General features: G+C 44.1%; 1 protein-coding gene across 1 annotated transcript in view; it reads right to left on the reverse strand.

Annotated features, from left to right (window-relative positions):
* The window catches only part of LOC144121639 (uncharacterized), a 120,591-nt gene extending 107,834 nt beyond the window's left edge, over positions 1–12,757 (reverse strand). The window contains exon 1 of the mRNA XM_077654947.1: positions 12,080–12,757. Within this exon, the coding sequence (XP_077511073.1) occupies positions 12,080–12,313 (234 nt within the window). The 5' untranslated portion in view covers positions 12,314–12,757. The remainder of the gene's footprint in view (positions 1–12,079) is intronic.
* Between the last annotated feature and the right edge of the window lie 12,193 nt (positions 12,758–24,950).

The raw sequence follows: 24,950 nt of genomic DNA on the forward strand, positions 1-24,950 counted from the left end.
TATTGCTCCTAGCGCCGCCCACTATCGTCTCGTCAGTTAATAGAACTGAGCCTGCTTAGTATCCTGTGTAGAAGTACTGAACATGCAATATGTCTCGCCATCTCGGTCCGGGCCCCTTCACTGCTAGACGAGATGAGTTTGATCAAGTTCAGTGTAGTCGGGGATTCTGGGCCACGACTGCAAATATTTAAATTTCCTGTTTTTATATTCTGTCCAAAATAAAAAAGAAGATGCCGCGATGAAAAGAAAGACTGACAGAAATGTTGAAGAATCTGCATCACGAGTTACGACAACCCCACTGCAAAAACTGATGATGCAGCGCAAAAATGGTTTTAGCAGAGCTTTATGCATAGAACATGTCGGTATACCTAATAATATGACGTTATACCACGCTGCATGCATGCTTTTATGGACGTTGCTGCCGTAATTCCATGAACATGAGTGGGTTGAGCAGAACCCAAATGCTACGATGTGTCCTTTGTTCACTAAGACCGAGGCATTTTAACAAAAGTTTTCGAGCCTCTCTTCTTCATGCACAGCAGAATCGCGTTGCAGTTCTGAATTTATCAACTCTACGCAGAATTACCCCTCAATCAGCGGCGTTTTATGAACCGGTGAAGGAGCATAATATATTTTGAAAATGCGTTTACTTTAATAAATGCGGACATAATAATCAACGTTGGTGGCAACTGCCGGAGTACACTGTGAAAAGTATGATAACAACTGAAATAGGAGGTAGTAAAATCTTTTTTCCCCGCCACTGAAAAGAAAAAGTTTAATTTCGAAGAATGACGGTAGATAAGTATGTATATTTAAACTCCAGGTAGATAATAACTCACGTTCGTTATAGTGAATGCGTTTTGTGACGCGGCCATAACGACAAAGTCTAAGTGTGTGTGCCCCTGTGGCACATTTGTATAAAACGAAGCATTGAGTGACGGAACTGAGCCATGTACTAGAATTGCAGATGAATGTAAACTAACGTTCCGGGTAAGTGAAGAATCAAGGATGAGCTGCTTGATTAGCACTTTACAAGCATTCTTATACGAATTGTAAGCGCGTTAAATGTAAGAGATTAAATTGAATAATAGTACTGACATTAAGAAAAGGTATTTTCTCGTCCTGCGTACGAAACGTATTGATTGCACCTTTTCTTGCAATTCGCTGGTGTGTAATTGAACGGGGCTAACTATGTTTTCCTGTGGGTGGATGCTGTCACTGGTTGTTAAGCAGGTAAAATTTTTTGCACAAAAGCACGGGTAACTACATGTATGCGATGACATGTGATAAAAACCTGCTGAATGCCTAGAATTTAATTTCATTTATCTGCCTATTTCCCGCTCACACACTTTTAAAAGCTCTAAATGGAGCTGTTGATCATTTTTTGATTGGATATTTTAGGAGATTCCAAACATAAGTTCTGAGATAAGTAGGCGTTTCAACCTTCCTAACATTAATTTTCGAGGTAACGCGGCTGATACTTGGATTAATTAGTTTTCGAGGACTTCCAACAATAGCTCCAAGATAGAAACTAGCAAGCTGTGAGCAAGTAAATTGTTATTTAAGTTATTGCAGCCGTATTGCAACGACGTCACTATCTTTTCTCTTGTCATGAAGAGTCGTTAAGCGAATGAGGCACAGGTGCGGACAAAAGTTCATTATTATAGCAGGTTTCGTTTACTTTTGTCCGCAGTTCTTCAAAAGGGGCTAGTTGGTCGTTCATTAATATTGGCGCGCGCTTCAATTTAGAGCGGACAGAACGGACGATACAACGCGAAACACCGAGCTGATTAGGCCCGATGTGCAATAAATAAACGTCACCAGTACTGACGTGAGTAATGAATGATCACTCGCCCCTTTTAAAGCACCGCGAACAGAAGTAAACGAAACCTGCTATTAGCGTATAAAATTTTTCATGCGTTGCCTATCGGAAACTGGCAGGTGTCCTATTAGCATGCTGGTAGTGAACGCTTATGGACAAAGAATGTTTCTTCGCCGCAGGTAAGGAACACGTGATTGCTCTGAGAACAGAACAGCGTGCGCCGCGTACTTAAGTCCACACATGAAATGAAAGTTACAATTTCTATCGACACAGTGTATCGTAGCTCTGTAACGCGAGGTCACGTCAAATTTGCAAAAATTGAAGACAATGTTCGCCCAGTGGTGTCTGGAGAAAATGCTGCTGTCCACAGCCTTTTTTGACACTTTCCAAGGAGCATACGTTAAGTTCAATGTTATTCTTGTAGCCTTTGATATTAAGGCAATATCGGTCTAAGGAAACGTTTAACTCCGCTTTTTATGCCGTTGTGGTGTCTCTAGCCCGTTCCGTTGCATTGTTCTTGTCTGAAGAATTACTCGCGTACGTGGCGTTGCAAATAGTTCGTTTTTCATTTTTTTATTATTGAGAAATTTATGACAAAATATGTTCGAACAAACCTTTTGCAGCTTTCTTGAATATTATGAACGGAAGGCACATAGAATTGGCGCCACTGTATGTGCCTAAAAATGCATTTTGCACATCAACTGGGACCCGCCGCGGTGGCTCAGTGGTTAGGGCGCTCGACTACTGATCCGGAGTTCCCGGGTTCGAAACCGACCGCGGCGGCTGCGTTTTTATGAAGGAAAAACGCTAAGGCGCCCGTGTGCTGTGCGATGTCAGTGCATGTTAAAGATCCCCAGGTGGTCAAAATTATTCCGGAGCCCTCCACAACGGCACCACCTTCTTCCTTTCTTCTTTCACTCCCTCCTTTATCCCTTCCCTTACGGCGCGGTTCAGGTGTCCAACGATATATGAGACAGATACTGGGCATTTCCTTTCCCCCAAGACCAATTATTATTAATCAACTGTTGCCAATGAAAGGTAAATGAGTCTGGATTTTTTATTTATGTAGTTCATGCGAAACGTCAGCAATGCTTCCCTTGTTAAAATGCAACCCATGAACAAAGCTGACGTAAGTTTGAAATTTATAAATTCTTCAATTTGCAAAAAACGTTTTTTTTCTGCTTTTGTCGCGGTATATATATATGGTTTATAGGGGTTTGACGTCCCAAAGCAACTCAGGCTCTGAGAGACGCCGTATTGAAGGGCTCCGGAAATTTCGACCACCTGGGGTTCTTTAACGTGCACTGACATCGCACAGTACACGGGCCTCTAGAATTTCGCCTCCATCGAAATTCGACCGCCGCGGCCGGGATCGAACCCGCGTCTTTCGGGCCGGCAGCCGAGCGCCATAACCACTCAGCCACCGCGGCGGCTGAGAGAATCAGAATCGAATAAAAATTGTAGTAAGCACTAAATGGCAGCTACTAAACTAGCAGCTAAAGTAAATTAGGCACCAAATTAATCGTGAAAAGTCTACTGTTAATCAATAATTAACCAACCACCTTTTAAGCACGCATTATATATATATATATATATATATATATATATATATATATATATATATATATATATATATATATATATATATATATATATACACACCATTATTTGAAAGTGTGCACAACGTTGGAAGGGAAGGGAAAAAAGTGACGCATTTCTTCCCTGGATTGGTTTCAAGCGATGCGGCACAAATATCCGTCGACACGGAACTGGCATCGACAGGAGTGCCCCAGGCAACGTAATGGTATGAGCAATAGGACATTAAAAAGTCAGTTTGCGCTCATGACCCTGCTTTGTTTTTACTTGTGTTCGATAATGTAAAAAACTGCTGTGGGGAGCTCTCTTCTCGGGGAAAACTACCTAGAGATGAATATATATATATATATATATATATATATATATATATATATATATATATATATATATATATATATATATATATATATATATATATATATATATATATATATATATATATATATTTCTCATTTCTATTTACGCAGTCATGGTCGGCTTCGCAACATTAAGATACTCTCTTTCCTTCTGCTCCTACCTGTACATCTCGACAGCCATCCACAAGTTTAAAGGTGAAGTCGAGAACCATTTGAATTCTCCAGCAATAGACAGTAATAGCAGCAAAAAACATGACTGAATAAATTCAGTACTATGCAACTTACCCAACGAATGCAACGCGTGGGTAGTTTTTCTCGTTGCCAATGGATTCAGTCATGTCAGAGGGCGGCCATTCACAACTTTAGTCGAAAACCTGTGACATGCGCCGGCAGTACAGACACAGCTTGGAGAAGAGTTGATGACTAAATTGAGTAATACGCAAGTTCCAGAATGATTCCTATTCATGGGAATTTTTTTCTGTTGCCACTGGATTCAATAATGCCTGAGGGCGACGAGAATATTTAATCTTTCCTGAGGTCATTCGTCTAGAGCGGTATAATGATAAAATGATTCCTGTCACTAAGGAACAAATTTTATTTACACTCTGTCGTACTTGCGAACGCTTACGTGAACGCTCTTGGCGCATGTGTTAAATGGAATGAACAGCTTGCTTGCGCAGCTTGGAGTAAACACAGATACCTGCACCAAGAGTAAACAATTGCGCAATGAACCGGAGTTAAGTGTGGGACATATATAACAAGTACTACTAGCTTAACAAGGCGAACTATGAACGTCACACCTTGTCCAGGCGCTTTTCATTTAGCCGCTCATACTATCCACCTGCTTATTCTTTGCGCAAAGCTACTGCAGGCTAAAATCAATAGAAGCGTCGTCTCTGTTTAATGTCACATACTCTCCGCATTAATTATGCGCGAGAACACACGCGCCTGAAGCTTTAGCTGTGTGCTTTGCGTTCACCTCTCGAGTGCGTCAATAGCAGTTGCTGTGCCGGAATGCTAAAAAAAGCCCCTGGAGCATGAATTGCATTCTTAAATCCCTACTTCCTTTTTAGTTTTATCGAAAACCCGAAAGTATTTTATTTTTGTGGCGAATCTTGCACGAAGCGGCGACTATCAGCTTAGCTTATCCGCTATGAGCTCACTCGAAGCTCGGCGAGGTTTTTCTGGAAAGTATGAGCCAGAGAGGGAACTTCTAGGCTCCTCAATTTTTTTTCCGCCTTCGCTGAGACCGAACGCGCGAAGAACGTGATCTAGACTCCGCTAGCTGTGATATCATTTTCTGCCACACGCGCGCATATAGATCATCGGCTTCACTTCATTCTGCATCACCAATTCGCTGAATAGGCTATGTTTGGCTGCATGATATGCGTCGTCGCATATCCTGGGTGACGCAAAGTATAACCTCGCCATACCTGCTGATCCCGAAATAGGAACAATGCGAGACTCAGTGGTACAGGAGACTGCATTGCGGAGTTATGTGTTCGTGACAAACAACAGAACGCGTTCCACTTCGTTTCGTTCGTTGCGAGTTTTCTGAGGGCGTGAGTGTTTCTGTGCGCGGCCCTCGGATGATTTCATGAGAGCAACAGGTGCTATTAGACAGGAAAGGGGCGCTCCCGTATCGACTAGCAAGAGCACTTGGATATTTTATGCGCCGGTGCATTTTTCGTGTGCCTAGGCAGCCTGAACAAGGTAACGTAATGCTTTCATAATGTATCCGCAGCCGTGCTTTCTCCTGATTATAACGCTCTTACGTGCTCTAACATTACATGCTTCATAACTTTCCTAGTCTCATCTAACCCAAGCTAGACGTGACAACGTATGGAGTGGTTAGTGACAACAGGAAATTATTGTGGTGCGTTCTGTGTTCGTGATGTGCTCGTTTCTTGGATGCTTTTAATTCCTTTACAGAAACAATCAACTCACGGGTCTGCGTGTCATGAGCGGAGAGGCGAAGTTTTTCTGGCCTGTTTGAACGAATTGTAGAAGAAAGTTGAAATTGTATGCGTGAAAACCTTTGTACGCCTCGGCGTCAGCCGAAATATGGCAAAGTTAATGACTAGCAGCTACTGTTATCATTAAAGCGGTTGCGGTAACTTGTTCGTGCCGCGAAGGATGGAAGAGTCGACTAGAGCTTCGTCAAAGAAGTGACGCCACTGAATCACAAGCGGTATGCTATTCAAAAGATGAATGACGATAAGAATTCCGTAAGAATCAACGCGGAAGCCAGGCCAGAGAGAAAACGATAGAACCGAAGGGAGACGTAACAAATATTGCCCGATGGTCTCGTCCTTCGGTCTTCCTACATGAAATGCGGCCAATAGGTGCCGTGTATGCCCTAGTACTTCCATAAAAGACATAGCCATTGATAACGTGCGTAAATTTATCAGGTTTCTATTAGCTGTCGCAGAGTGTTATACATCTTATACAGAGATACTGTTCACAGCGCTATAGTGGCGGAGCGGAATGCACAACTGCACGGAGGGCTTTTGATATCTGTACTTATTGTATACCTTACCAGCTGTTTTAGAGCCTTTTGGGGTTTTTTGATGTTTAACAGTGAATTGTGTAAAAGCACGGAGGCTTCGCTCTTTGCACAAGAAAAACGTTGTAGCCATACATTCTCCTAATAAGCGTTTCGAAAGATCTTCCTCATGTCCTTTACAGTTTGGCTAGCAGTGATATATACTGCTTGTCCAAAAGTTTTACTGCGTCAGAAAGGTTTTATTTGAAACCACTGACAGTCAGGGTCAACCATATCCCTGGCTGATACGTTAGTTTGACGTGGGATGTGTTTATTCTCGAGGTATTGGCCGCCCTGCACTGCTAATCTGGATGCCACGTAAAGGAAATCATCTGCTACTCTCCTTGCCTTCTTTTAAGCCAGATAAAAGATTTGTGGAAGAAAAAACAAGTAACTCAAATATTTTTTAGTTCCTGTTCTCAAACGGGCTCATTTCGAATATTCTTAGAAAGGTGAATATTGCCACAAGTAAAGTCACAGGGACGTTTTCCGTATGATGTCATTGTTCCTTATATGCACAATCGAAGAACTCACTGTTTTACAGAACTGTGGGAAGCATTTCCACCGCATCATATAATATATGACTACTACAATATAGTTTCCGTGCAGTCGGAATATATATCACCTCGCTTACTGCTTTCATTCAACGCGAACCCGAACCTCGATGTGATCTCTTTTAGTTATTCTTCTTCCATTTCGCCGCACTCAACAGCACGTACTGCGGCATGACTGTACACGCGCAGCCAGAACCTGCCGAGAAATGATTGCAGAGCGTGCGGGAAACTCATATGGGAACTTCGTTGTAAACGTGAGCCTACAAATATTTTTTGTCATAATGAGTGGCGATGAGGACGCCGCCATGTCTATTCCCCCCGGTAAGCACGAAAAACTTGAAACTACAGAAAAGAGGTTCTGCGTTACCAAGAGATGAATTTCACCACGTCTCACTTAGTGCTAAACATTATAATCTGATGAGTGGTTTAGGTCATCCAGAAAATCGAGTTTCGGTGAAACACTCCTTTATAATAGTGACAAGGAAATAAGAGACTTATTTATATCGCCACGATTAATGCGCGTGGGTTGCTATGAGCTACGTAGAACATCCGTTTTTCGGGCCTGGTCATAAACATATGTGTTCTTAACTGCAATTGATTATTGTCTGTCGAGTAGTGTGCTGCAAAAACCTTCCTTCCTCTGAAACTCGATCAGGTGTTTTAGGGCTAGGCGGGCGGCGGGTGATTAGTCTTCGGCAAAGAGATATTTTGGAGTGCTTATTTTTCGTACTAATGGTAAGTAGGCTCTATTTATCTCTCAGTTATGCGATAATTACGGAGTGTCCGGGCATTTCGATAACAGTACGGAGCGAGTCACGCACGTTTTTCAGCGTCATAGTATGGGACAAATGAAACAAGTTTCCACATCAAAGTGATAGCAAAGGGAATGTGCGTACGAACGTGCACGATGCAGTGCCTGCTGCCACTTGTTGGATTTGTAGTAAACGTAATAAGGACTTCCCTCATAGCACTCGAGCTCGCGCTAGCCAATTAACTTGGGCACTTGGCAGAGACCTGTCGCTCTTGCCACAAGCGCGAAAGCCTGGACACTTTTGCAGAAGGCGATACCTGTGTGGTACGCAGTACGTTAGTGATGTTCGCTAAAAGAAAAATTCGTAGAGCTCATGCTTAAAAATATACGGAATACACTGTTCCAAGATCCAAGCTTAAGAGATTGCGTTGCGAGTCTGTTAACCTTGAAATCTTCGAACAGTGAATCCCTTATAACTTAAGCATGATCTCTACGTTGATTTTTCATTTCAGCAAGTGTCACTGCCAGTAGCGACATTCTAGCTAAGCGTCCAGGGTTAAGGTATGAAGACAGGCGACGTGCTGGGTGCCACTAATAGCTTGCGACATCGGGTGTTAGGTGTGGCGCCTCCATCAACAACGTTTGGATTACGATGCGGCGTTTCGTAAGATAAATTGCGAAACAACCAATATGCCTGGGGAATATAGTACTTGCATGAGGGCACATACGACAGCGTCGATGACCGGTGTGAGAGCTAGCGTACTATCGTCACCAAGCTGTACAGTGTGCAATGAATCTTTTGAATCCCAAATCAGTTTGCTTTGGGCCTGACCAGGAGCTTTTTATGCACCTTTATTACAAAGGACATATTTCGCCCCAGAAATTGAATCAGTCCTTTGTATCTGCGAAGTTTTTCTTACTATGTTGCAGGACCCTTACAGGTTTATCACGCTGTTTCAAGTTCTGATACTTAGTTCGAAGCCGCGGAAGTGTGGGACATGAAGCACGCGAATAGAATGCCGAGCGTTCATTAAGACTTTGGCTATTGTCCAACACTTTCACGGTTATACTGCGTACCAACAAAACGCAAGCGGAAATCGGGTGATCACGCACAGTCCGTAGCATCATATACTCTACACATTAGAGAGAATGAGTGTAATGATCTATCTTTATATGCAAAAAAAAAGAATGAGAACAAGACCAGCACAGAAACAATTTGGTCACGAGCTAGGCTGTTTTATTCATAATTTAAAATTGCAACATTTACATCGTAAAAATTTGGCTGCTGGCATAGAATTTATTAGCTCATTTGTTATTTAAGAGTGTGCAACACGACGAGAGTCGGACATAAAAAGACAATAGCATTATAGTATTTCGCGCCAAAACTCAAATTCGTTGTTACCCCGAACAGTCGAAGGTGCTTACATAGCCCTACGCCTTCTGTTTCACATATTAAGAATTTCTCCGAATTTCCCGTTCGTTTTTCTCTCTCTGCTCGCTTAAAGGCTTACTCTCCTGTCGGAGGCCTAGCATATTTGTAGTGGAAGGGAGGAAAGCAATGTTCTCCATGGTTTGAGTTTAATTTTTCATTTATGAACTGCTTGTTCAAAATGCATATTTTGTAGCTTTATGCGAAGCAAACGAGGCCAATGAAAAAGAACAGAATAATTTACGGCACTGCTATGACCGCACCTTGATGACGCAAACTGATAACAAAATACGCGGAGGAGTCGGGACTTGCTGGTTCGATGTACACATTTTATGCACCCAGGAAGCGAGCAGCAAGATGATAATGTTGTTTATTCAGCAGTCCTTGAACTGCGTTTGATGTGACGAAGGAAGAGAGAGTTGTTCAATTCTCCTTCATATTGAGGTGCTTTTCTACACGTAGTATTTATATCTGAAGGTAGATGATGACACGCATTCCTTTGTATTTTTGCTGCCGGGTTGATAACACAGTTGGATTTCTTTATCGCATTCCCGAACAGGGTCTATAGCTTCACGAATGGCATTTCTGATTGCAGTTGTATTCTTCCAACGTTACGACCCCATGACGCAGAGCGTCTCTAAGCGCTAATGTAATGGGTATTGCTGTCTATTTTATTGTTAACATCAAGCGCATCTGAAGCGCATAGGAAGCTTTTAAGGGCTTCCCGTGGAAAACTCCGCAGTCATTTTGTTCGCAGGAAACGAGGAAATAGGCGAAAATTTACATGTTGCATTGTCTCCCCAATTACTGCCACAAATTACACGTATCACGGTTTATTTGCATAGCTAAAATTTATCTTAATATGAAGCGCCCTGCCTCATCGCCTCCTCTCATTCTGCTAGTGGAAATGTACTTTTATAATTTAAAAAAAGTATGTTTTGTTTTGTTGTGTTTAACTGCATGAAGCTCTGTTTTCTGCAATTCGACAGGTAATTAAAGAGAAGGTTTGTTTTTTCCCACGCTTCCAATTAAATGTAGTTCCTTTCAGTAGACGTCATAATAGCCAACTAGAAATACAACTTTTGCGAAATAGATCGGCAGTCCACATATTATGCTCTTTGCATACATTAGCTACCGCTCGAAATGTATGTGTTCAAAGATGAGAAATCGTAAGTTGCCTGGTGATCTTGTAAAGTGGCTGACAATGATGTAAACTTTTTTCCCGCTCTTGGCACATTAGTGCGATGTATTGAAGTGCTCGCTTGTAAGGCGTGTGCTGTAGGAAAAGGTGTCTAGAACCCTGCTTCATTTTCTTGAAAGTAAGCAAGCAGTCTCGAAAGTGAGGCAAAAATTGTGTGATCCATGCCTCAATTTCTTTGAGGCGTTGTTGGCGCCTCGGTGCCCTGGTTAGTGGGGATCGCAACCCCGAGGCTTCTGCGGTGTTGCAGGTGGCGGACACATGCCGACGCTCTACTGCAAGGGTGCAATTTTTTTTCCAAGTGCATACATAGAGGCAGACACCGAACTCTAGTTCTTATTTGTTTAATTTTTTCAACATGTTTTGATGTAATTCTCCCCTGCAGTGTTAGTGAAAACGAAGCAACATTGCCTGTTGGCAGCATGTGCTCCCACGTTTGTTTCTTCCTTCTTGACGAGAATATGTATGTGTCTAGAACGAACCCTTCAGAGTCTAGCTAGGCAATTTATACTCGGCACAGAGTTTCTCCCGGAAAAAAGTAATGCACCCCTACTCAATCCCAAAAAGAACTGGCGTGGCGGCAGGACTAAATATACTTTTTTTCAGGCTCGAGAATTTCAAACATAACAGTCAAGTACGGTGTTTTATAACAGGAAAACGCTGATATTGTAAAGCGACTTGTGAATATCAAGACTCCTTTTAATGCAGTTGAGAGTCCCTAATTGTGCCGTGCTCTGGCTTTGCTCTTGTTGCTTATCACTGCTGCAGGAACAACACAAAGTGCCGTTACGCCAATGCCGCGCCTGTTGAAGCGCTTTACCAGAAGGTTCGTCGACTTCTTCAATAGGCCTTTAGACATGACAGCGATCCTATGTAATCTATATTTCAAAGCGTTCAAGCCATATCGCAGGGTTATCCATAAAAAAAGGCTCGTTAACAGAAAAGCAGTAGCTTAGGATGTGTGGTAACATATTGTTTCGGAACGTGAGAAGCCACTCGTGAGTGGGCAATAAAAACCGAGGCCCAGGCAGGGGTCTGTTTTCGTTGGCATGTATACGTATGAAAGTTGCACACAAGAGTGCTTTTATTCATAATTACCTCAAGATTCTGTCTTTCTCAACTTTTTCTCTTTCACCATGCTACACAATCACTCCAAAATGCGTGCCACATTTTTGTGTGTGCCGTTTTACAAACGCGATACAGTTAAGTTATCTCTTCATTTAGCATGAATTAATGCCTTTGCGCTGTCCGCATTGCAACTAAACACAGCAACGTCTCAGACGGTAGCCCAGGTATAAGGTGGTAGCCTCAAATCATGCGCTTGGTAACAGTGCGCCCAGGGATGACGCTAAGAAACTCTGAAATTCCTGCAAGAAGAAATTTAACAAAGAGTGTGCTTGCGGCTGGGAGTGTTTTTAGCATGAAGCGCTTCTTGTACGAAAATAAAATATTTCACCCGTTGCTTCACTCAGCCACCGCACGCCGCATTGTGCCAGCGCGCTGAATGTTGTTTTGGTTTTCTCTGTGTGGCTCTTTCAAGTCTGCGCGGCTTTATCTTCCCAATCCAGTTAGTCTGATGAATAGTTAACGTCGTCTCTTCATGTGCTCGCGAGTGTCTACGACAGAAAAAGCTCTAGAGCAACCTAACTTTCGGTGCCGGCAGGGTTAACTATGTCGAGCGGTGACAATAGCTGGTGCAAAAGCACAACTTTACTAATGAAGTTCACTTCTTCCGCTTCTACGGCACAGGAATAGATGACGAAGTGAAGCCAATAACGGAGACACCGCGATGCAAGAAGGGTAGGCAAATAAATCAGGTGCAGCTCACCATTAGGTCGTAACGGCCGCCATTGGCACGCAGAGGTGAGCTGCTGAGCTGTAGAAGGTCTTGCAGGGTGCCCTGTTCCTGGGAAGCGAATGCGGGCTCCTCTTCCTCAGAGCTGCCTCCGGGGCTTCGGGAGCTCCAGGACTCTCCTCCACCGGAAACGGCAAGACTGACGGTCACCATCGCGGTGGCAAGGATGAGCAGAGTGGCGAACACGCGTGCCAAGCTGAATCCCATGGTTCTCGAGTGTTGCTCAGCTCGATGAACGGATGTCTTATCGCTATCGCCCTCAAAATATTTTCTTTTGTTGCCACAGACTGGTCGCCTCAGGACAAACTTGTATGATTTGAAAACAATCGACTGTGTCAGGGAACAATCGGCAATAGAAGAATTAGCAGGAAAGTTTAATAAGGGACTTCACTTTCTCGAAAAGTTTTCTGTTTCTGAGTTCACCGAATAAAACACTAAAAACAGGAGAATCCAAAACAAAGGAAGCACACAAAGTAGGGTTTGACGGAGAAAATAACTTGGTAGATGCTCGGTGGCGACGACAGCAGCAAAGGCAGGGTGATCCTGTGTGTATAGGGTGGCAGCCGTAGACGGATTGCGTCGTGTGCTCCCGTCCGTAGCGGTGGCTTGGCAAGCCGAGGAGTGCACGAGCGCTGTTCCGGGCCAACTTGTGAAGAGCGCCGCGCGTCCCTCCCTTTTTGCCCACTTCACGAAGGATTTTCCTCTCGTGCGCGCCTCCCTTCTCGCCACCGGCCCAAGCGAGCTCGCGCCCTGTTGATTTTGGGAGAGAGAACGCGAGGGAGAGAGAGCGGCGCGAGCCAAAACTGAAACCCACAGTGACTCTTCCGTGCGTGGGAGCGAGGGAAGAAGCTGCAGCCGCTTTCCCTCTGGGAGGAAAGTGACGCTGGAAGAGAAAGGGAAAACGGGAGCAGCGCGCGCGGAGGAATGGGGAGAAGCGGCCGGTGCGCATGCGCATTTGAGCGGGCGCTCCTGGCGTGCGTTCCAGAGCAAGTGCGTCCCTCGCGGGGAAAGACGCTGGTGCATGCGTCAGAAAGCGCCAACGCCGTGGTGGAGAGCTTAAAATTCGTATTCTTCGCTTGCACTCTAGATGAAGTAAAGGGCATTGACGGTTTGACAGGGCTACACGTGAACGTCTATCTGCTCACTCTACCTCCGCACAAGGCTCTGAAGTCGCCTGTGCGATTTTTTGCAGTCGAGAGCACTCTCCGGGAGTCTTTGCATATTTGAATCATGCTTCCTTGCGCGCTCTGTGCCTATTTATCTCTCTTTTAGTTTCATTTCCCTCTGGTACATATCCCCTAGATAAGCTTTTGCCTTAACTTCGGTCTTTATCTTCTTTTGGGCTGTCTCTTACTATTCGTAATTTCCTCTCGGTTCTCTGTCTTCCTGATAAAGGTTTTAATATCCGGTTCACTTGAAGAAGAGAGAGACGGCCCACACGTTTCGCTCCACCGGCACCGGTGGCAAACGCAGTTTTGGTGCGGTACTACACATGTGTTCGCTGTTTTATTCCGGTAAATATACCTGCCGAAGGAAAATACTTGGTACCACTGACCTTTGACGTACGACAGAAGTCCGCCAAGGCAGAGGAGTGAGCTGCATTGACAATGTCTGACAAAATTATTAACATACAATCTGTCTCCATAAAGCCCGATTTTTAATATTATTTTTGTTTTGCCTATACGCCTCATGCCACAGTCACCTTTGGTGGGAGGCCGCACAGGAAGAAGGCAATTTCGCTCACTGATTTAAAAAAAAAAGACTGCCGCTGCCTGCGGTTAAAAAAAAAAGAAAGAAAAAAAAGAAAACTCACACGGTGTAGCCTGACGAGACCATAACTTAATCAACCACATTTGTACCCTACTCAACTTCCTTAGCGTCAACTTCAAAACGATCGCACGGAATGGTTCTCTGCTTACGCAGCCAGTTCCTACCACCACTTGATAGCACTAAAACGTTAATTGGATAGCATCAAATATTTAATAGGAAACCATTAAATGCCGATTACAGGTGAGTGGAATGTAAAACTACTCGTCAATTAGTCGACGTGCTGATCTTCAAGTACGTACTCAGCCAAATGTACCCACTGAAAATGCTCATTTGCTCATGATAATTGCTTTGGGAACAGTACTTCTAAGAAACGTTCGCTGAGATGTGCGCCATTTCGAGAATACGTAAAATTCGTGAACTAGGAATTCCTCGCCAACTTAAACATCGACGGTTATTTGCAGATTTGCGTAGCGTGACAACCAATATAGTCGTCGTCACGTTTATGTAATGTATACACAATATTTGGTTGCGTATTCCTAAAGGAGATCTGAAAGTGAGAATGTAAAAACACATCCCTCCCCCCCGGACTTTCAAGTGAGTAAAAAAGCGATGTAGTTGGCAGAGAGCGTGAGTAGGGCTCCATTGTTCATGACCTAAGTGGTCCTCTTTAGATGAGACGTCTATGAGTATTGATAAGGGGGTGGTTGCTCGTTGAAGTGCCTGCTTTATGACAGAAGAATGAATGCCGCTGCCAGTCAAAACCACAGACGCCCGAAATCGCAAACGTCGATATTTAATGCAGTCTTGCATTGGAAAGGCCTCAATCTTAACACCTCGCCTTGCCATTGCTTGTTGTTTTTTCTGCATCTAGCTTATGCTTTGTGAAGTCACCATGCGGATTAAGGCCGATGTCACTAAACTGACGCATGGCGGAAGCGCTGCCGCTTATCCTCTGCACTCTCTCATGCGTACCGCACCGATCCCGAGACTGGGGATCTTTAACGTGCACTGACATCGCACAGCACACGGGCGCATTAGCGTTTTGCCTCGATAAAAACGCGGCGGCTGCGTTTTTATGGAGGCAAAACGCTAAGGCGCCCCTGTGCTGTGCGATGTCAGTGCACGTTAAAGATCCCCAGGTGGTCGAAATTTTGCCGGAGCCCTCCACTACGGCACCTATTTCTCTTTCTTCTTTCACTCCCTCCTTCATCCCTTCCCTTACGGCGCGGTTCAGGTGTCCAACGATATATGAGACAGATACTGCGCCATTTCCTTTCCCCCAAAACCAATTATTATTATTAATATAGGTGGCTCCCTACGCTAATGTATTAAGAGAAAAATTTTTAGCCTTTTTTTGAAGTGGTGCCTGATGGCTGAGCCTTTGTTGAAACAAGAGAGAGGTGGGTAATTTTTCCAAATTATAAACAAAATAGAAAAACGAAACCTGAGGTACACGCTAGATGATCAGAAGGCGTTGTTTCGTGGACAGCATATGTTGAAAAGCCAAGTCCGATCTGAGCAGTCGAGCCTCTAACTGCTCAGCTACACTAAGTTGCAGCTCTGGTTTAGGGAGCTCAGCGGCGCAAGGTCTTAGGATATGGGCTTTATTGGCACGTTGACCGCAGGGGCGCAATCGGGGCTATAACTACCGGGAAACAATCCGGCATACTGGGCCAGCGTAGGGAGAGACACCGTTTGCAACTGTCTCCAAAGGACTGTTTTGTACGAAATTTATAACCCAGTGTAATCGGCAGTCGTTGGAGTCGGTAATGCATTTTGATTACCTGGTACTTGACAACCAGTTCTTCGCGGATGATACCGCGTAGGAGTCGGCGAATGGCCCTGCTCGGTCGATGAGGCCTCAAGCAGCGTCGTGTGCGGCCCTGTTTTTGTGCGCGACTGCAGTGCGAGTGGGGATCCAGACGATAGAAATGGTGCGGCTATCGATTGGGGCATAGAAAGAGCAGGCATGGAAACTCGGCCTTTGGCAAAGCTACGGACTACATAGCACCAGTCACTAAGAATAGTACGGTACATGATGTGTAGGCTATGGCCATTGCTATAGCACATTTCTGTGCCTCTACCTAGGCGCGGGTAAGAACTGTCCTGGACCCAGGAAGGGGTCAGTAGGAGATATTGCCGTAGCAAACGTTGCTTGCTGAGAATATTCGGTGCCGTCGACGTATGCGGTGTGTTCGCAATCCTGGTATTGTTTGTGGAGAGCCTTGGCGCGCGCATCTTGCAGGTGAGTGTGATGAGTTGAATGCATGTTATTCTGTATCGGAGTAGTGTATATGACTAGGAACTGAAGCCTTGTCTGTAAAAGCCGATTCGTACGTGATGTGTGGTGTGGAAAGAATGTGACGACCAGTTGGGATGCATGTAAGGCGTTCGGGCTGCGCTGTCAGATGCTGTTCGATGAACTTATCTCGCTCAATGTGAAGCCTCAGCGCAAGGAGATGTTCTCTTGGCGTTTTGGTATGAAAACCTACAGCTTATTAATAGGCTCTGGGGATCAGGATATCTACTTAATTTCTTTCAGCCTGCGAAAGGTGGCGGTATGGGAGACTAAGCGTGATCCTGCTAATCACGAAGGGAAATATTCGCAATCCGTAGCCTATATGCGACATTCTGCGGCAAGCTTTTAGTTAATAGCCGTTGGCAGGCTTACGGAAGGAAGATGGCGAGGATATGTGCTCCCATTTGCTAATTATTGTGCACATCGCCAACATACCTAATATTCTTGTACTTATTCTTTGTAACGCCGCATGCCCAATGCGTCCAACTATGAGCTATTGCGATTTCTTACTATTTCTGGGACTGTTTTTCGTCTAGCTCAGTCAGCAGAACTGCGGTTAAAGTCACGTCACTAATTAGTTCAGGTTGGGAATATCACCATGTTTTGTTATTACTAAACTGCTACTCCAATTTTCCTGTGAGACCTTGCCAGAGGCATTCTGGCACCTTGGATTATTTATTTGAAAATAGTTCAATGCATCGGGAGAAGTGCATCAGAAAAGGCTCTAAGAGCTATTTGTTTATTGTCTTCTACTTCCTATCGAAATACGTAAGCTGCGTTGTGCTCTGGGCCGCCTTGATCATCGCCCTTTCACAGAGGACAAGATCCTCGGTCCGTGGCCACAGCAGTCGACTGCCATCAAGGCTTACAAGACACTGTTATGTTTTTTACGAACGACTGCCTTGATTGACAGATTGTGACCATGTTTCCCGTTCCTTCTCTCTTCTCTTTTAAATCCCCTCATTCCCTTCCCCAGTGCAGGGTAGCCAACAGAGAAATTTCTGGTTAACATCCCTGCCTTTAGAGTTAGAATAGTATTTATATGCAATTTTGTGGACACAAATGCCGCGTCGCGTAGGCGATGCGCAGTGGAAATAATGAGCATGACAGTAATGAAGATGCATAGATTTTCTTTAAGGTACCGTTGAGAACACTGCAGTGGTTTTAGGATGACCACAAATAAAATGAAAATAATGACACCTATCACAGATACAGGCAACCAGTTTTGCTGGCAGCAGGATGAATCGATGAATGTTAAGAGCGTCCCATTTGAAACGGAGTAATGGAGGGTGTCATTATGCTCGGCATTTATTTTCTTTGTTTGTCTCTAAGTAATCTGAGACATTTAACGCAATTACCCATAAAATCGCCAATATTCGTTTCGTATCTATCAATTTTACGTGCTCCGAATTTTTAATCCTAAGCTTGCATCCTTGCCTGACTTACATGATTTCCAGCAATAAACTTTCCAGTCACTTTTTATTAACGTCCACTGCGCATTCATTCACATTGCCTTTGTTATCTCTACACCCTCTGGCCTCAGGAAGAGTGACCTGCCTATATCAACATCTGGATAAAAAGCGCAATCTTCTATGAATATATGCTCTATTGCTTCTACGGATTTACCACACTCTGCACATGTATGATGTTCTTGGTTAAATTTCTTTTTGTAGCTGCCAATTATAAGAAGCCTACCGATCTACGTCGCCCATCATTACCTTATGCGGCATCGTGCCTTCGCTAGCGAATCACGGAACAAGAGAGCCACCTATCTCGCGGCTCAGTTATTATATATGTTGATGTCAGTATCCAGGGCTGTGAAACAACGACTGCAGTTTACTGTCCCTGCAAGCCTGCATTTACAAGACGGCCAGGTATTGATTCGCGGAACCCCCTTCTTCCTTCTGTGCTGAACTCGTTGCTATACAAGACGCGCTTCGCTCTGTAGTCGCCGTTACCTTGCTCCCTACAGCCCACATAATCATCCGCCCCGACGCCCTTCAACTAACACGTCTATTTCAATGCGTCAGCCGCAGCTCAGAAATGTGCCAGCATATACATCGCCTGGCGGTTCGCATCCCGAAAGCCATTCGAATTGAGTGGGTCCCATGTGACCTGCTCCATTCACAAAGCTCTGCAGATTCTGCAAACTTGGCGACCCTACCCACAACAATACCTAAATTCCTCAGTATGGATGATGCTACCCTCCTTCTCACAAGAAAGAAACACCTCCTGCGCCGTATACGTGCCCTCGTCCCTCCGTGTGCGATAACCTTCCCCCGTGGTCTTATCTGTACTGAGGAGGTTGTGCTCCGGAGGATCCGGGCCGGGGTTGCCCTCACTCCTTCCGTAACTAGGGCGTGGTCCCAATTTCGCCACTTATATCCCCGCCTAGGGTGTCCAGTCCGCAACTCGCAAGACACTGAGGATGACATTCACCACTTGTTGCGGGATTGCCCGGCGCTGAAGCTAACCGGAATTCGCCACCTGGCAGCAGCGGGTCTCCAGCCAGACAACCCGTCCTCATTTATTTTTTGGACGCAGGGGTCACATCACCGATCCCTCCTCGCCTTCATTAGATCGGCTTACCTTTTATGCTTCATTTAACACCCACCCGCTCTTTTCTTTTTTTTTCTCCATTCTTCCCAACTCCCCTTCTGCCCAGAGGCAATAAACAACGCTATCAAAAATAAAGAGAGCGCTGCCCTTCGAGTTGTCGTAGATTGAAAGCTTCCTTATTTGCTTTCCAAATTTTCTATAGAAGTCTAGAGTCTGATCTTTTTCCATTCAACTAATCTAGTTCTTTTGACACGTTGTTTAAAGTTCTTTTCCTGGCTCACTGCACACTTGCTGTTAAGTCTTCTCGTCCTCTTTTGCCTCCATGAGTCCACACACTTTCTGTAGAGCTCTTCAATTACCTTAGCTGCCGCCCTTTTACCATCTGATTTCGCGATGCCTTCTGCATATCATATTCTACTCTGCGCTTCCAGTGCTTTGAACAGTGCCGAGCCCAGGTCCTCTGAACTGCGTCATTTGCGGTGTTGTCGTGGGCAGCAAGTGCTAAACTGGCAACAGCTCTCTAATTTATTTCTATCCCCAACTTAACTTCTGCCCTTTAGCACAACACAACACTCTTAAAAAATTAACGCCGGCGCCGTTATTAATTTCTAAATACCTCTCAGTACTTTATAAATAACCTACCTCCATATAAGCTGTATACTTCTTTATCGAGGCAGCTCTTCGCCCTTTTTCGCTAGTAGTCTTTTTGAGATTTCCATAAATGCCGGTGCTTATTTTACCCATACCCCGAATTATTTCAATTCTGCAAGCCTTTGTACCTCATGTCCTTGTACTGAAAGCACCTGATCTGCGCAATAGATAAATATTATCAAACATGACTTAATGGCGGTAAAAGTAAAGAATATAACGTTCCCTTCTTTTCCAGAAGTATTACCCAAAATGTGTAAATATTCCTGGCTATTAGCAATGCCGATGACAGCTCTACTGGCAGCATGGTGGCAGTTTACGTTGCTGAAAACTAGGAAAGAGATGTTGAGAAAGCAATTAAACTAAGACATGAACAATGAGTTTTCTAAATACAGCACAAATTAAGGAGTCTGATGTTTTTGCTCGCAGAAATAAAAAAAATAACGTATATGTATGGCGCTGATTTTAGCACCTGATGTTTAATTTATATCAACTTCCAACGAAATAGCCGGTTTACTTGGAGAAGCAATTAATAGCTTTAACACTGAACGATGGAACCGTGTTGTCAGGTCCGACTCTTTTTGATAATTTGATGTGTAAACTCATGCCAAAAAATTGAGCTCTACACTCGCTACTGTCATCATAAGGAATGATCTGAAACAACGTGAGGAGTTTTTTTTTTCATAATGAGTTCAATCCAGAAACCAAAACTAAGTCTAACATTTCTGTAATCGAAGCCTTATCATAGGTTAAACTTTTGAAAAAGCTGTGAGGACGAAATATTCCAAGTAAAGCCTAGAAATGCTGCGTGAAATAGAAAATGAGCCATGTCCACTATTGAGGACTTTCTTTGTCAGCTTGTGACTCGCAGGTTTCGAGCGTGGTTCTATTTATTCCTTCCTCACAGGTACTTTCTACTCGACGGCGAGGGGCAGGAAAAGCGTAAGGTCTGAACCGTGAAGACGACGATAACGACGGAATAATCGGCCCTGTCGGATAATCGGATAATCAGCCCTGTCGGCGTTGAAGCAAGCATGGGCACCTGCTGCAGTGTACACTATACCTTTGCAGTTGGGCTAGTTGGCAGTGTCTTCCTCAAATCATTATTACAAGCTATATAATTTAGCACAGGCAGATAGGAAACAATATTGGCTGTTTCCGAATCGATTTGCTTAATGTGCGCATCTACCATTTACCTACACACATGAATTTAGAATGCTTCTGTGTTCTAAAATATATGATCCAATTCATTTCAGCCAGCTTGCTTTTCTTCTGCCCAATTATGAACACTAGAAAAAATGTCTGTGACGTCAGTGCTTCCGACAGCACCCTTCTGTTCGCCTTTACTAGTTTATTGTTAAGCACAGTGCCGCTCATTGCAGGGAATGAATGCGCAGTTTTTTTCCTCATACATTCAGAGCTTAACCATGTTTAAACATTGTTTTCACAAACAGAAAAAAACTAGGGAGAGCCTGGAAACAAGTGTAGAAATAAAGTTTTGTGAAAAAAACACGGTGAAACCCAGTGTTTCGCTTCGAAAAGTGTCAAATTGAAAGTGTACATGTTGATGTTTACTAAAACATATGCATAATTTTTCACTAAATCCTGTAGAGCAGGTCTAGATAATATGTGAAGCCTATCATAAAATTGCTTGGTAGCACTACTGTTTCTGCTGATAAAAAGCTTTCGTTTTCTTTTAAATTTGAGTTTAAGTAGATACGGCTTATTTAAAAAAATACTATACATAAGACACCATAACGCTATATTAATACTCCTCTACGTCAGTACACAGCTTCTTCAAAGAAAATGAGTTTTAAATGTTTTACCGTCCCACCCGCCGCTCTTTGGGTACTGCGCTTATTTTAATTTAGCTATTCATGGTTTAAGTGAACTATGACACACGTGTAGACGCGAGCATCTGAACTCTCAGTGTTTTAACCTGCCCAATCTTTGTTGCTGTGTTAGACACCTGCTGTCTTGCGGGCATCACTAGGAAAAGTAGAAATGATCGTAAAGTGTTATAAGTGTCTCAAAACTTTGCAAAGGAAAGTGTTTCTCCTTCTGGAACTGAATCTGACATAAAACCGTAATCAGTGGGCATGACCTTTGTAGTCATCATACGCCAGCGACGCGCTTCGCACACCAAAAGCCTCTTGAGGTAACCTCCTGTCAACGCTGCCTTGAACCAGCTCCTCTACCTTACCCAAACTAACTCACTTATATAACCTGCACACTTTCCTGCCTGCCATCCTCTTCTGCGTTCTTTTTTCTCTTGGGATCGCCTCCCATTAAAGACTATCAGTTATGTCCTGTCCATATAACATGCTGTTCCCATGTGCATATTTTTTTCTGGGTATCAGTTAGGATATCAATAATTTGTTTTCGCCTCTAATCCACTCAGCTCTCCTCTTGTAGCTTAACATTGCACACATCATTTTCCTTTACATAGAACGCTGCGCACTCTACATCATAATTGCAAGCCTTTTCTCTTAGCCTACCAATTTCTTCCTCATATGTGAGTGCATTTGCAAAGGAGAATGGCTAGAGAGGTTTGTCTAGAGGGATACTTAAAAGTTATTAGTATTCATCACCTCAGAGTAAATGCCAACTGCGCATCATCCTATCGTTATTCGCATAGCTATTGTCCTTTCATAGTTTCATGGTCACGGGTCACCTTAACTTCTGCAAAATAAAGCAAAAGTGAGTCATCGAATTCCATGCCACGGCTCCATGCCCCAGGTCCTCCACTTCAGAAGACTGCATCCACACGTGTCGCGTTTTAGTCTGAGACAACCGACTTTGTCGAAAGCCACATGTTGGAGTTATGGTTGGGGTAACTTGAAGAGGTTTTGCTACCGGCCTATTAACTTTTGTGAGAAAATGTTTTTGCGAAAAAGAAGCGCTGCCGACGCTCTTTGCGCCTTGCTGTTTCGTCGCCAGTTGGCGCCACATTTTCCCATCTCGCGAGGTCCTGTTCGTCGTTGCCTGTGTTTCCCTCTCAACCGTGGGCGAAGCACTGATTTGCCCTTTTGTCGTCGACAAACAGGAACCGACGGCGCCAGAGTCTTGCTTCCCCTGACGTGCGCTCCCAGGATTCAATTACTTCCCTCGGCAAATGGCACCTAGTATGGCGGTGGGAAGGATGAAACAAACAAAAAAACGTGGCAGAGGTGAGCTGAAAATGACAGTGATTGCGCTAAGTTTTTAACCTTGTATTTATAGTGGCTTTTTTGTTGTTTCACGCGAAGACAGGAGGGTCGTTTCCGGGAGTTACGGAGAGAACCACGCAAGGATGAACAGTTCACGAGGGTCTTCTTTACGCGGTAAAGATGCTTTTTCGGTGGAACAGAAAGCGTGGCACAAATTGAGCGTTAGCGTTGCAAAGTGCTGCGATGGGTTTCAGGCTTCAGCAGGTGCTTAAATGGGAAGGGGGAGCATAAATAGGAGGCAAAAATTCAAGAGCATTTCATCTCACACCAGAAAATCAAACTATGAAATCAGGAACATATAAAACAACGTGTTTGAACTTGCTAGCAGCTAGATATTGCATTGATAACTTTGAAGCCTCGAACGTTTCAAATATGGCTCACTAAACATGGGCTAACATGCAGGTGAAAATCAAATTAACGAAAGCAACATTCCCTGAGGAGAGGTAATTAGATTTGTCGAAAGCGACTAGTTCGGCTCAAATTTACTTCTAAGTGTCATAGTTCTACACAGAACAAACAGTAGCGCTCTCTTTTAGTGCCTGTGTGCATTGTGCAGGTGTTTTCTCCATGTTTGAATGAAGAAAAAGAAAAGGAAGGTCAGAAAACTCTGTCGACATTTTTTGCGCTCTTCGTGGGAAGACTCTAAAATAAGGGCAGAGGAAACACTGTAGGGAGCAGCGGGAGAAGTGTTTACGTGACGTGCCTCTGAATAACGAAATATTAGCTGTGGTGCCGGTGTGAAGAAAAGAGGGAACATGTGGAGCCAGTGTGCTGGAGCACCGCTCTAATCAGATATCGATCCTGCACGCAGAGGGGAGGCAGGAAAAATAATATTTCGCGTGGGGCGCACCACGCGTTCCAGCAGAATAACATCGCACGAGGTCCGTGAGCTTTTTTTGCTACGCGGGCTGCCTTGTATGCTGAACGTGTTTGCGTGGCCCTAGTTGCTGGCACGGGCTTTATTTGAGCCCTGTAGCAGAGCGGAATAGTAAACTGAAAGCGTTGCAACATTGCTCATAAAGTAAGAGACAAAATTGTCTATTCTTGCACCAACAAAGTCAGTTATTTTTAGTAATTGTTACTTATACTTCGAGCTTTTTTGCTGCCGTCATTTCATGATCATTCGTATTTCCATTATGTCAGTCTCTTGGTTGCGCACCTGAACCTTGGTTTTGATAGAGTGTAAGGATTGAAAGCTGCCGTTTTAAATCTCCAGAGATGAAGCACGTTTCCCATGCAAAGCACTGCAAATGAGCAGAAGTAGAAGTAGAGTGGAACAGGTCAGGTAAATAGATCGTTGAGCGCTGTGTATTGCTTGAACTTTTTGTTGTGCCCTCTTCGTGCCCTATTGCAAAAGCGGGTGGTGTAGCCAAAATGTCAACGCACCTATTCTGATACCTTAAAGGGACACTGAGGAGAAATTGAAGTTGGCTTATATCGATAGAATAGCAGCTCCTGACCACAAAAACGCCTCTCTTACTGAAAATAAAGCTCTTGTAATGTAGAAAATAGCAAGAACCAAAATACAGGTGTCGCCGCCACAGGCCAATCTCACAAGTACAAGCGTGATGACTTCCTAGGACAAGAGGCGCCACCTTGGAGGAATTTTCCTTACTTCATGTGGCCACGAATCTCTGAGGCTGGCAAAGGAAGGTTGCGCACCACACCGCTAGCCGTCAGAAATCACGGAGTCTGCGTTTACGTCACGTATCACGTCACCCCGTTCTGAGACGTCATAAGAGTTGCCGTGGCGTCATAAGAGTTCCCTGAGTTTGATTCAGAGCGGCGGGAAAAACTTTTTTATCTTCGAATCCAAATTTCTTTGAAATAAATGCATCTTTCGCCCCCGGACAAGCGGCAACAAAGCCATGAAATGCCGAACTATCATATTTTGCTAACAAAAAAAATGACAGAGTTCTCAGTGTCCCTTTAAGCGCAGTGCACGCAAAGCGCATGTAATAAAGAACGTTTTTCAATCAATCACCCCAGTATTTGCGCGCTTAAATTTGGTTAGGTGAGTAGCCTGCAAGACTGAAAAGTTGCAGAGTAGACTGATATCTTCTTTTCGTCTCTGAAGTCGCTGCTGTGATAGATGTAGTCATTCACAAATAATAGCGCAAATACTAAAATGTTGGACGCGGTTCCTAGTTTGGCGGTGAAAAGAAAAATTTTTTTCTTCGCGTGGCATGGTAAATGCAGCCGTTCTTTACAAACGCTTCCCGTTGAGAGCGGTGTAATGAAAAAAAAAAAACTCACTGCCATGGCAAACTTGGATGTTAGTTAAGTTGTGCCCGCGCTCACTCCTGTGCTGGGTGAGCTGCTTTAAGTGCGTCGAAGTAGTATCACAGCCTCAGCTGCG

Source organism: Amblyomma americanum, chromosome 2 (genome assembly GCF_052857255.1).
Source record: "Amblyomma americanum isolate KBUSLIRL-KWMA chromosome 2, ASM5285725v1, whole genome shotgun sequence".
In the NCBI taxonomy this organism is placed as follows: Eukaryota; Metazoa; Arthropoda; class Arachnida; order Ixodida; family Ixodidae; genus Amblyomma; species Amblyomma americanum.